At 44.4% G+C, this 12,306-nt stretch overlaps 1 protein-coding gene across 6 annotated transcripts in view; it reads right to left on the reverse strand.

The window, feature by feature from the left end:
• LOC119457972 (glycogen phosphorylase-like) overlaps positions 1-12,306 on the reverse strand; it is a 211,371-nt gene that overhangs the window by 185,157 nt on the left and 13,908 nt on the right. For all 6 annotated transcript variants that reach the window (XR_007467814.1, XR_007467813.1, XR_007467812.1 and 3 more), the window contains exons 4-10: positions 11,199-11,381; positions 10,053-10,184; positions 8,469-8,580; positions 7,671-7,753; positions 4,574-4,810; positions 2,808-2,954; positions 791-954 (exon numbers count right to left, since the gene is read on the reverse strand). Coding sequence is in view for 1 of the 6 variants with exons in the window: in XM_037719756.2 (XP_037575684.2) it covers positions 791-954; positions 2,808-2,954; positions 4,574-4,810; positions 7,671-7,753; positions 8,469-8,580; positions 10,053-10,184; positions 11,199-11,381 (1,058 nt within the window). In the remaining 5 variants the exon portion in view is untranslated. The remainder of the gene's footprint in view (positions 1-790; positions 955-2,807; positions 2,955-4,573; positions 4,811-7,670; positions 7,754-8,468; positions 8,581-10,052; positions 10,185-11,198; positions 11,382-12,306) is intronic.

Raw genomic sequence — 12,306 nt, forward strand, 5'->3', positions numbered from 1 at the left:
GCTACTGGGTGTACACACTGAAAGAAAAAAAGAATGCAAAATTATTGTAAAAAAAAAGGGAAGTCGCAGCTCCCACCGCAAATCTTCACCACACCCGCCTTTGTGCCGCTCAACCTGCTCGGCATGCTTTTGCCGAGTCGCCAGCCTTGCATTCCTCTCCCGTAAACCTTTCACCCCTCGGACATTGGTGCAGTCAAACTTGTGTATCGGAGGGGTGGCAGGGATATGGAAGAGGCGTGCGAGAGGCTTGTGATGCGTAGGGCGATGCAATGAAAGAATGCCGTGCGGTATGTGGCATGCAGGCGGAGGCTCGCATCTTTTTTTTTTTTTTCTCGTGGATTTTGCGTCTTTTCTTTTTGGCGCAGACACAAAGCGGCCAGAATTAATTGTTACAGCCAGTAGTGTGGCATGGGAATATTGTAGTAAGCAGCCTATTTTACCATGTAACACACACAAAAGCTGATGGTGGTGGGGCTCTCATTGTTGTCCGAGTATTGTTAAAACAGGTAATGCTATAAGTGGGTTCCATCTGTATTTTTTTTTAATTGAAATGTTTCTCTGTTTGCCCCCTGTGCTTTTTTTTGTACAACCCGGTTATGACAATGGGATTATTTTGACATTTCACATTGTCATAAGTGGGTTAGATTATATATTATATTAGTTGCATAGTGTCCACTGACTACTAATAAAAGTTGCTCAGAAGTAGCGTGATGTCAGGCATAGTTCTGGCTTGTCTTTCTTTTGTGCAAGAGTTTTCTGTCGAACCGTAGTTTGTGGCACATATACTCACAGGTCCTTCTTGAGAATCTCGGAGTGGATCCGTGCCACGCCGTTGATCTTGTGCGAGCACACAATGGCCAGGTGAGCCATGTTGATGCGCTTCTCGCCCTCTTCCTCGACCAGCGACATACGCCGCATCCGATCGTGGTCCCCGGGGTATTTCTGGCTCACCTCCTGGAACACATATTGGCCGGCATATGATAGACCCAGTTTATAATGACAGAACAGTACACCAGACACAAGGGTATGCAACTGTCATAATGTAGGCATAAGCATGCATTAACTGGTCAAGTAAATCATGCACAGTCGAAATTTGCTATAACAAAGTCGCATCGGACATGAAAATGCCTTCATTATATCCGATATTTGTTATAAGCATATATTTGTAACAGTCGACTTCCGTTAATTCAGCCCTGTTGAGACCGACGAAGTTGATCGAATTATCCGGCGGGTTGAATTAAGCAAGATGCAGAAAAAACACCAAAACACACGACTCATTCAATTGGCAGTATATGACCAGCTCTGACACTCCTGAATCAAGTGCATGCCCACTATCCATGCGTCTAAAGCAGAAAACTAGAGTAGAAATTACACTGAAGCTGCTGAACAAAGTAGAAATCAAACGCGCACCTGATTTCTTAGCAAGAGGGAAAGCATCTAATATGTGTTGCACATTGGCGGCCGGTTTTCTTAAGTCAGCTTTGCCGCATGGTTTTTTACGTCCATATTGAAAAGATTTTAACTGCGCTAGAAACAGAGACAAAGGAGCAAAGCAGGACGAGAAAGTGGGTTGAGCAAATGAGTGGGTTCGACTGTACTAGTTCTCTTTCCAATACAAATAGTTATTCCGCAATATTCAATTCAAGTTCGAAACTTTGAATATTTGCTCACCCCTGTATATAGGGTATAATATAATATATGGTATTATATAAAAATGGAAAATTAAAACTCGGAGCCTTCGCTATTATAATTAATTTCAAATTATTTAGCTACGTAGAAGCAAGGCAGTGAGGCGGGAATGTTCAAAACAGGCCCATTTTGCATGTCATCCTTAAAACTGTTACACAGACCCACTGGGGTATTGTGCCAATGACCCTGTCTAATGCTCATGTCCGACAAAAAAAATTCACCGACGATTACGATACTACTTAATGTGAAATTTTAGCGCAGCTCTATGAATGTTTTCATTTCGAGATATATTAAGGCATCACACCGATCACTGCACCGACTGGCAAAGCCACTGTGTACGGTGGTATACTATATAAACCGGCAACACACCTGCTGCTTCCCGGTAACTGCAGCTTATGCAACCGTAATCTTTACTGGGAAACGCTTGCAGCGAACGCTATGCGAGGAGGTGAGCTTTCTGGTTTTTTTTCTTTCCCCCGCTGGGCAAGCGCCGCCGCTGCCACGGATGCCTAGATGGCACGCGCTCCTCTGGCGCCATCTCGTAGCGGTTGTCACCCGTCTTGCGCGGCCACTATGCTTTTCTTCTCACGCTGCACTCCGTGTTCGCTTTCATCTTCTGCTGTGCTCGTTCGCTCAGTTATGACGAGGGAAAACGCCGACGCAGACGCTCGCCGTAGGAACAGGCGCTTAAGAGCTGCGCTCTAAAAAGCAAATTAAATTATGGCCCTTAGCGCACCACAAGCCTGCACAGTGGCCTATTAGGGAAGCTGGAGTTGATGGCCTCAGATTAAGAACACCCAGGGTTATTTTAATGTGCACTAAAAGCACAGTGCATGAGCGTCACTGCAATCCACCCCATCGAAACGCAGCCATCGTGGCTCGGAAATGAACCCAGAACCTTAGCAGAAGAACCCACTGTGGCAGTCCTTGCCCGATTCTGTTCATGGTATAAATGCTCCCTGGCCAAGTGCTATCCACCATGGCTGTTGAAGGAACCCGTGAGGCAATTACTATAGCCAAGACACACAATCACCAATTGATTGAAATTCACGATTTATTGAAGCTTTCCGCTCCAAGTACAACCTCGTTACATTGAGGTTCAAATGTATGAGACTTACGCCAAGGAAACGGGCGTTGATGTCGAAGATGATCTGCAGGTGGCGTGGAAGTATGTTCTGCAACATGGAGCATGGCCAGCGCTCCAAGGCCTCTGGCAGCACTGTGTGGTTTGTGTAGGCACACGTTTTAGTCGTCAGTTCGAAGGCCTAGAAAAAGGCAGAAAAAACATGAACGAGTCAAAAACCTGACACGCAAGAATAAAAATTGTTTGCACTCTGTGTGAAATTTAATTAAGCCAAATCTCAGTAAATGAAAACAGATTTGATTTCAGCATAGCCTTGCTGCTTTTCAATGCACTTTTTTTCTGCCAGTGTGCAGAACTCCAAATTTTGACTGCCAGGGTTTTTTAACCCTCTCTCAACCACTGACGAATATTATCACTGCATCTTCTACCAATGTAGCCAACAAAGAGTATGGTTGTCATGAGGAAATATACAGTAGTGAAGAAAAAGATGTGACATTGCGGCTTGCAGTGAAAAATGTATTAGATGTGTTTCTGTGCTATCAATTGCTGTTTTTTTTTCTTCGACATTGTCAAGGAAGGAGACAGATCGATATTAACGGTGCCATAAAGCTCTGCTTGGCACTTTGTTAATTTTATGGTGCTCACTGTTCACTATATTTCCGAGTTTGTGTGCAGGGGGACATCTGCGTGTTTTCCCCGCGTTGAAGCGAGAGGCATGCTAGCCCGAAGGCACGCTTCATCTCCAGCGTTTTGACAGTTTGTTTCCGCGGTCAACGAGCGCGATGTGTTCACGTTTGCTTGTGCGTGCGTGACACCGTGCTTGTTAATTTATTTAGTAAGCGAATGTTTGCAACTTTATACGGCCGATAAAACTGCAATCCTTACTTCGTATAGTGGTCTACTAATTTGCTATCGCATTCGATGCATCGCCTTTCGGGCGAAACTGCGACTTTTTTTATTCATCGCACTTCAGTGCATCGGGAGGAAATCTGTTTTTACAAATGACAGAAAGTTGTATTTCTGCTTCAAAGCATGAGGTGCGCGGGGACTTTTTTTTTTCCTCATGGAAAACGGGTGCGCGTTACAATCGAGGGCGCGTGAGAATCGAGTAAATACGGTAGTTGTGCTGCCGTAGAGGCATCGTCAAACGTTCAAGCCTGGCGGAACTTTGGCATCGATAAGAAAAACGTCTCGTCATTGGAGGGGGCCACGGGAGATGCTTTTTTGTGTGCGCCGCAACCAGGATGGCATTTACCCAGGAACATTGATCGTGCACTCCTTCAAAAAGTGCAGCATCTCTAACGCGCTTGATGGTACTGAATATAGTGCACTGTATGCACTGTATGTAGTGCTGATGTCAGCAGTAAGGAAGATAGCGACGAGGATAGCAGCGAAGATGACACAAAATGAGCTCAGCATGTTCAAATTTAATCAATGCTGTTTCATTTTGCGAATGCTGTCTTCGCTTTTTCGTTCGGCCTACATTCGAGACAAGTTTTTTTTTTTCTGGATTCGAACTTTTGGATAGTCGGCTTAGAATCAGAGTCTGCCTAGATTCGAGTAAATACGGTACATCGAAGAGATTATCTGATTACTTGCCCACAAGAACTTTCCCTGAACATCTTGCAAGCTTATGCAGCCAGACATATTTGCTCATTTTAGAAACAGACAAACAAATGCGTTTGTATTTGTTTCTCTTTTGTGCATGGCCATGTACGCCTAAATTTTTCTAATCCCTACGCTCTAGTTCAACTTTTTGTCGTAGGAGATTTGTTATCACACTCAGTTTCAACAAGTTACCTTGTCGAAACTGAGGCCCTCGATGTCGATGAAGATGCGCATGAGCTCCGGAATGGCAAGCGCTGGGTGCGTGTCGTTGAGTTGGATGGCCACCTTGTCCGGGAACTGATCCAGGTGGGTGCGCACCGCATCTGTCTGGCCAAACTTGGAAGATTTGTAACGGCGAATGATGTCCTGCAGCGTCGCGGCGACCATGAAGTACTCCTGCTTCAGACGAAGCTCCTTGCCCTCGAACACCTGGGGCAGAAGGTCAAGGCGAGAGGTTCACCAGTTGAAATGCAACACAATATGGCTTCATTGAACTCTTTGAGCGAAAATCAAAACAACATGGCAGACTTTAATGCCCCAAAGCAATTGACAGGTTAGGAGAGGTGCTGTAGTGGGGAGGCCCGGATGAATTTTGACTGGTTTACATTAGTTGATCAGACAGCTGTCGAACCGGTAATCCTGCCACAAGGACTTAATTCCTTGAGAGCACGCCAAAAAATTGATTATGTTACCTTTTAATGCGAGCAGTGCAATATGTGCGCCAAGTTCAGCGCGGCTTTGGATGAGAAAAAGGAGGCTATTGAAGTCGCCAAAGCCTAATGTGGTTGTCTCAGGGTGCCAGACACCACTGAAACACATGCATGCACACTACTGACCATGATACCGAAAGCAAAGTCCATGCAACTGTCAATTGGACAAGAAGTTTGAGCAGGTTCCAAGACAAGCGCACCGTTGGATGGACCTATTCAGCCGCCTCCAGTGACACGATCACTGTCATGACCTACAACCACCACACCAGACTGACGAGCATGCTCTAATTTCCGATGCAGCATAACCACCACCTCTGCTTTCGGTGACATGAATACGTAGTCTTATTTTTCACATCTGTAAGCCTTGCTGTGCCTGAAGTGCATATTGAAAAGGTCGCATACATGCCAAAATTAATTATTTGTTGGGCTCTTAAGGATAAGTTAAAGTTCGTATGGTAATTATGGAGTCGGCAGCTACTCAAAAATGACAAAATATCGGGACAAAAAATTTCCTTGTCAGTATTCCTTAAGGAGGAAGCTTTGCCTCAGGGGATCTTATGTAAACACATGGGAACAAGAAAATTGTATTGCTCGGCATGTACTTCACCGAAATTGATTAGCTTTGTTGAATATAAAAAGATAAACACAGAGTGCTCAATGCTGCTATTGGAAATGCGCCGTGCAGCAATAAAAAGAAGAGAAGAGGAAAAAAGAAGGCGGGGTTTGTCATGTGAACCCGGTGTGGTTGCTCGACTTCGGTATGGGAGAAAGCGTGGAAGGAATGTCGCTTGCGGATGCTACTCGAGGCAGAGAGACAGCATCTCTGTTGGCAGTTGCGCTCTGTTCCTGGCAATATGCTAATAGGGCATTTAATTTATTTTATCTCCTCCAATAATAAACTGATTTGAATTATTTCTGTAAAACGATTCCCAGACAGCACAATGGGGCCTGGTGGGAGGACCTTTAGATATACACGAGCCGCCGCAGCGGATCATGTTTTTTTTTTCTTTTTTTGTTTTTCCCTCCCCCAGAATTTTGCATTCCTTTTCCTATTGGTGCAGACACCCGGTGTCCTGACCCAATTGTTATAACCAATAATGTGGCATGGGAGAACTATAGTAGGTGGTTTATTTTCAAGGAACACAGACAAAATTTCACGGTGCCGCGGTATTGTTAAACATCTAAGTCAGGATAGGTTGTGGCATGTCCTATCTGATTTGGTGTGCAACTACAGTCACCGACCAACATGCATGATTCCAGTCACCGTTCGATTTTTCTGAATCCCCAGGGGCCGTGAAAATGTCAGAAAAATCGGGCAGCCTGAAAAAATGAATGTTTGCCTTTTACTGCTCCTAAGGGCTCAAATCGCCACAGGTACGTCCAAAATAGCTCTGAAAGCCTGCCAGTACGCTTATTAGGTGTATCGGAGCTCGTACTGTGACAGGACATGGCGGTTGCCCGTGTGTATAAGGAATACATACAGTGTCCCGTGATAGTTGCCAATTCCCACTCTATAAGCTTCACTGCATAACACTGCTCTAATGAGGCGAAGGCGACTTCCAGGAACCAGCATTATGCAACGCGTCTTGCTTTCCGAGCTTCGAAGCTATTGGCGAGGATTACAAAGGCGGAGTCGGCGCCATTGCTAACAGCGGCGAATAGTTTTCATGAAAAACACGGCACCGAGCAGCAAGAAGCATGGTAGTGAACGTCGAAGTAGCTATGCCTAGCGTTGCCAAGGTGGTGGCTATGGCTGCTAGCGGATCTGCGTGCAAGAGCGCCGGTTCGAGGTGGCGAGATAATCAAAACAGCGGCGATCGTGACTTAACTTAATGCCGTTTCAGACCTGCGGTCATGGCAAAAAGTTCGGAAAATCGGACGGCGAAGGATTTTTGCGCCTGAAATTTCAGACTTTCTTATACATTGACTCTGAGGGTATATGGCGGTGCCACAAAGGTGTCCGAATTATATTATGTCCGAAAAATCAGTTCTTGACTACTGTTAAAAACCGGTAATGTTAAAAGTAGGTTCAATTGCACTTCTTTTTCTCTTTAAAATATTTGAGATCTGTCCCACATTCTTTTTTTTCGTGCGACCCGGTCGTAAGAATAGAATTTTCTTGGCACTTCGATATTGTAATCAGTGGTTTTGACTGTATAGGGAAATCGCAGTTGGCCAAAATGTAAAGATTCTACTTCAAACTATGGCTGAAAACTACTTCGAACTTTGGTTAAGACACCACAAACAGGTCTCCCGTTTTCATAGCTGATTGGTTAGAAAAACCATATAGTATGTACGTGTAGAGAAGATAAAAAGGTACTCATTCCTGTTCGTATGCACTCTTTCTGGTGCCTGTCTTATTTGCATGTGGGTGTATGATATGCATGTGAGTGTCATGTGCTTGTTCGAGTAATGAATATGCGAGTGTCTACGTGCATGTGTGATTGTCATGAGCACGTGTGTGTCCATGTGCGAGTATGCATGAGCATCTGTGTTTATGTGGGCCTGGATTTGGTTTCATGCCTATCACCTATGGCTTCAAAGTGCCAACTCACCCAACAAGTTTCACTAAGACTCACATTGTCATTGGGGTAGAGCACCCTGGAGATGTTCTCTGCCAGGTTCCGGTCGAGGACGGCCTGAATGTAGTCACCGTTGTTGACTGCACAGATTCAGGTGCAGCACTTGTCTAAAGTGCTGCCACATCCAGATGTGCTATCAAGAACTGACAACACAAAGCACCCAGTGGCTCAAAGGCCAATGCAACTCACCATTCACAAACCCCTCTTTTAATAATAATTTCATGCTTGATGATACGAATCGTGCACTACCAAGAAAATTTTGACACCTTTTGTCCTGTCTTCATTTCCCTCGGAATAGAAAAAACAGCAATTAAGCTGCAACCACAACTATGCTGTGCCTGCATATCATGATAACAACTGCAATCTATATATGATTAGAGAAAAGGACTACAGAGATTCCTCCAGATCTTGCTAAGTCACATCTCAGTGCTAACCTCTAAAATTAGAGACTTGGAACTTTTAACAAAATTTACTTCCATGAATCTAATTTTGGTTATACATGTACTAATAGTAGCCTGGTACCGTGTTTTTACTCAGTACTTTGTGATTTGGGGCAAGAGAAAGAAGGCGCATTAACAATCCCAGTACTCATTAACTCTTCAAGGTAATTTGGAGGATAAGACTCATCAGTGGCAACCTACATTACAGATTACTGACAGATCTTCACGCAGATAACTCAAGTGTGTTGAGTTGTTCAGGCTAAGAGTGTGCACCCACCATAGGAACCACGGTCACTCCCATTATTACGAACCACAAAAAGATAATCTGACATGATTGCCCACACAAGACACTTACAGAAGCGAAGGTTGAAGTTGATGGGCGACTTGCATGACCACAGTCGCATGGTGTTGACAACGTTGTTGCGGAACCCAGGAATGGGGTTGTCGTAGGGCATGGCAAACACAACCTGGAAATTCACATGTAATAATAAACATAATTAAACTTGTGAATTTCATGGTTTCATGCTAAATGCCTCTAATAAGAGCAAGGTGCATGAAAGACGACATGGTGTAGCACTTTGCCAATAAGGATTTTATCACAGTAAAACATTGATTTGCTCCCAGTTCATTTTTTCCTGCTTTAGACATTCAAGTATGATGGCCTTATTACATTAAAATATTAAATTACTTGTTCTTGTTTACTTTTTCAGTATCTGTAGTTAGGTCCCTCCATTTTCACCATATGTCCTACTTTTTCTACAATGTCTCTTCTACTCTAACTTCCCTCTCAACTATCTCTACACTCTTACCCAGTATCTCTCCCATGGCCGCGGGCCAATTCAGGTGACCACTGTAAAGCGAGATAGCTACAATGCCTGTGGGCCTTCCTTTGCTTCTCCATTTTGTCCTTCTAAATACAATAAACTACTACTACTTAAAAGCTTAAAGGACACTAAAACACACTAAAAAGGAGCACAGCCACACCTCAATATAACAAATAGATTTAAACGTTAACGGACATAACAAAGTAGATACCAATTTTTCTCACAGATATCAGCCAGTAACAAATATATGCTTATGACTACTATAGCATAAAATGAAAGTATTTTCGTGCAAGATGCAACTTCATTATAACAAGACTCAACAGTAATAGGTTAATCTACGTTGATAAGTTATGCTTGTGTAACAGCAAATGTGCCACTCTTCAGCGTCTACAGCTACCAGAAATTTCCTGCTGCCGAAATGCTGAGTCGTTGCTTGCCCATTGTGCCGTTGGAGCTCTTCAGATACCGTGAAAGAAAAAAACAAGAGTGCGCAACATTTTAATGCTAGCACCATCTACTGAGTGTGTGTCAACTTACACGCCCCACGCTTTTAACATGCATGTTGAGTTCGCATGCTTTTGTTTTCTGGCGTCAATAGCAAAGATAAGCCCTGAGGAAGAAGAAGCAATAATTCTGGTACTGGTGGCAAGCACAGTTTTGGCTACGCATCAACAGCAGAAGAGGCATTTGCCGAAGGAGCAGACGACAGCGGCGATGGTGGGTTCTGCCTCTCTACAGACTCGCATTCTGATTGGTATGCAGCAAATGATTCTGGCGGCAGCGGAGGCAAAAATCGGTCTGGAACCAATCGGTGCCGAATTGGATTCAGTGCTACTCTAGATGAAGAGTGTCCCAGTGCGAACGTGCCTTTACCATCAGAGGAGGCTTGGCAAACATGATGTAGAAAAGAAGGGCAGGCAGTGACTTACTAACAGTATTTCGCTCATGGTAAGGCTGATGTTTCTAGCATTCCAGAAATGTTATTTGCCAAGTCAGCATTTGCTTAGCCAACTTAGCCGCTACAGTGTCCCTTTAAAAGCAATTTAGGTACAACGCGACCGTGAGAGTTGACAAAGGCCCTTGCGGGTCTAGGTGCAGAATGCGCAGTCACTGACCTGTGCGTCGACCCACTTGAAGCCCTTGTCGGTCTTCTCCACACGGCCGTAGAAGTTGACGGGAATCATGTATTCCGGGCGAGCCTTCTCCCACGGGTTGCCAAAGCGAAGCCAGTCATCTGGCACTTCAGTCTGCAAGACCCCCGGGAACCAGGCAACACACAACAGCAATGACTACAATGTAATAAGTGTATAGGGGGACTGCATGACTAGATTTGGTGCAGAACGGAGAATCAAGGGGACAAACGAACATCCACTTCCAACTATACTCCCATTTCATACATAGCAGGTAACGCTATAGAGGCTAGAGATATGAAATATAAAAAATATGAAAGGACATAGGAAAATATAGCTACAGTGGAATCTCTCTGATATGATCTTCACGGGAACCAGAACATAAAGCGTATCATCCCAAATCGCATCATATAACGTATTATCCAACCAAATTGTAGTATCGGGAAAAGAAAAAGAAACGTATTATGCAGAATCGTAACGAGATTCCACTGCATTTTTTGTGCAGATAACATGCCACTATCTCGCTTGCTTCATGTTTGCCCGACGGTGATGTGCAAGTGGCGCATCACTCATGGGCATCTAATAAGGACATGACAGTTGTGCTGTTTGGCACTTTAGTTTTATTTTTCTGTCTGAAACTGGCCTAAATTCATTATGCTGTAAAATTTAGTGGCCCCTACTTTTCATTTCTGCAAACGGTTATGAGCACCTCGGATGATGCACTTCAAGTCTTGCATTGCGGTCAATCGTCAGGCTCTTTTGGCTGAAAAGTTAGTCTAATTTGCATAATTACTCGCCTAATTTACTACCTTGAGTAATCTTGAAATGTGCACCTCTGTGGTAAAAGCAATAAAGAGGTAATTCTTTAATTATCTCGTCTTCTGTACATCTCATCTTCATCACTCTGTACATACGCACACGTAAACAAGAAAAGTGAAGTTGCTAGTCAGCACGTTTATGTGTCTTGCATCCTTTCATCCCCACTTTACCATTGCTACTTTTGACAACGGACAGGTGATATCTGTGCATAGGTACACGCACTGTTACAAACACATACCAAGTGCTTCAGGTAACAGTATACTAACAGTGTAGCATTCAAGCTCGCGTTACTCTGATCACCAAGGCACCCACCTGCTCGCCATTGGTGATCTTCTGCGTGAAGATACCATACTCGTAGCGGATGCCGTATCCATAGGCTGCCAGGCCTAGCGTGGCCATGGAATCGAGGAAGCAGGCCGCCAGCCGACCCAGGCCGCCATTGCCCAGACCAGCATCCTCCTCGAGTTCCTCCAGTTCTTCAATGTCCAGACCCATCTGAACAGGTCAACGTAGAAGGCCCAAAGTTGTGGTGAACACAGACGCGTGCGAGAAAAGTTGGCAGTTTCGCCCAATAGGCGAACCATAAACAGTGAAGTTTAGCATTGCACTTGAGCTCCTCGGATGGCGTTATAATTATATGCGGGTGCAACATGTTGGCACAACGCAGCACACAAGGCAAATCCTGCTGGGAAAAATAACAGCACCATGACCACTACCAGGCATCTCACGAGTGACAACGCTGACATGCAGAGCACTGTCACTAGCATTGCAGGCGTCACACCTCGATGATGCATGAGATCAGACCAACAGGAAACCATCGGTGTCCAGTGAAATATTAAATTACGTTAGCCTGACGTTTACTGCTCAGACCAGCTAGAGCATACACACAGCAGCTCAGTTGGAATGCTAGTGTGATTATGACGTGCGTGTACACAACGCTCATCCCAGCAGCAGAAGACAGAATGCTGCCCTTGCTCAGCCAACAAGGCGTTTGAGCGTAGCATTTGACCGTGCATCCACTTGGTTAATCGTTTTCGCAGCCAAACAAACTACGCCCATATCTAGAGGCCCTCTAACCTTCCAATACAGTTACATAACAAAAATACAATATACAAATATGTCAAACACAGCTAACTATTTGAGGAGAGCAGTTATCGGTCCCCAAATGGAAATCTTCCTACATTTCAGGCTGTGCACATTTTTATAGCAAAGGTGTTAAGGACTAGGTTCCTGGACTTTGCATCCGTGTACACCAGAAGTAGGCAACAATCTTGTGGGCTGATCCCGGTGATAGTGCAGAAAGGGTCGAAGTACAATGGCACATACCCCTGTGGACTACGGGTGATGGATGGAGACTACACACACACATATATATATATATATATATATATATATAAGGGTGGCGGATATATAATGGTTT

Source organism: Dermacentor silvarum, chromosome 7 (genome assembly GCF_013339745.2).
Source record: "Dermacentor silvarum isolate Dsil-2018 chromosome 7, BIME_Dsil_1.4, whole genome shotgun sequence".
NCBI lineage: Eukaryota > Metazoa > Arthropoda > Arachnida > Ixodida > Ixodidae > Dermacentor > Dermacentor silvarum.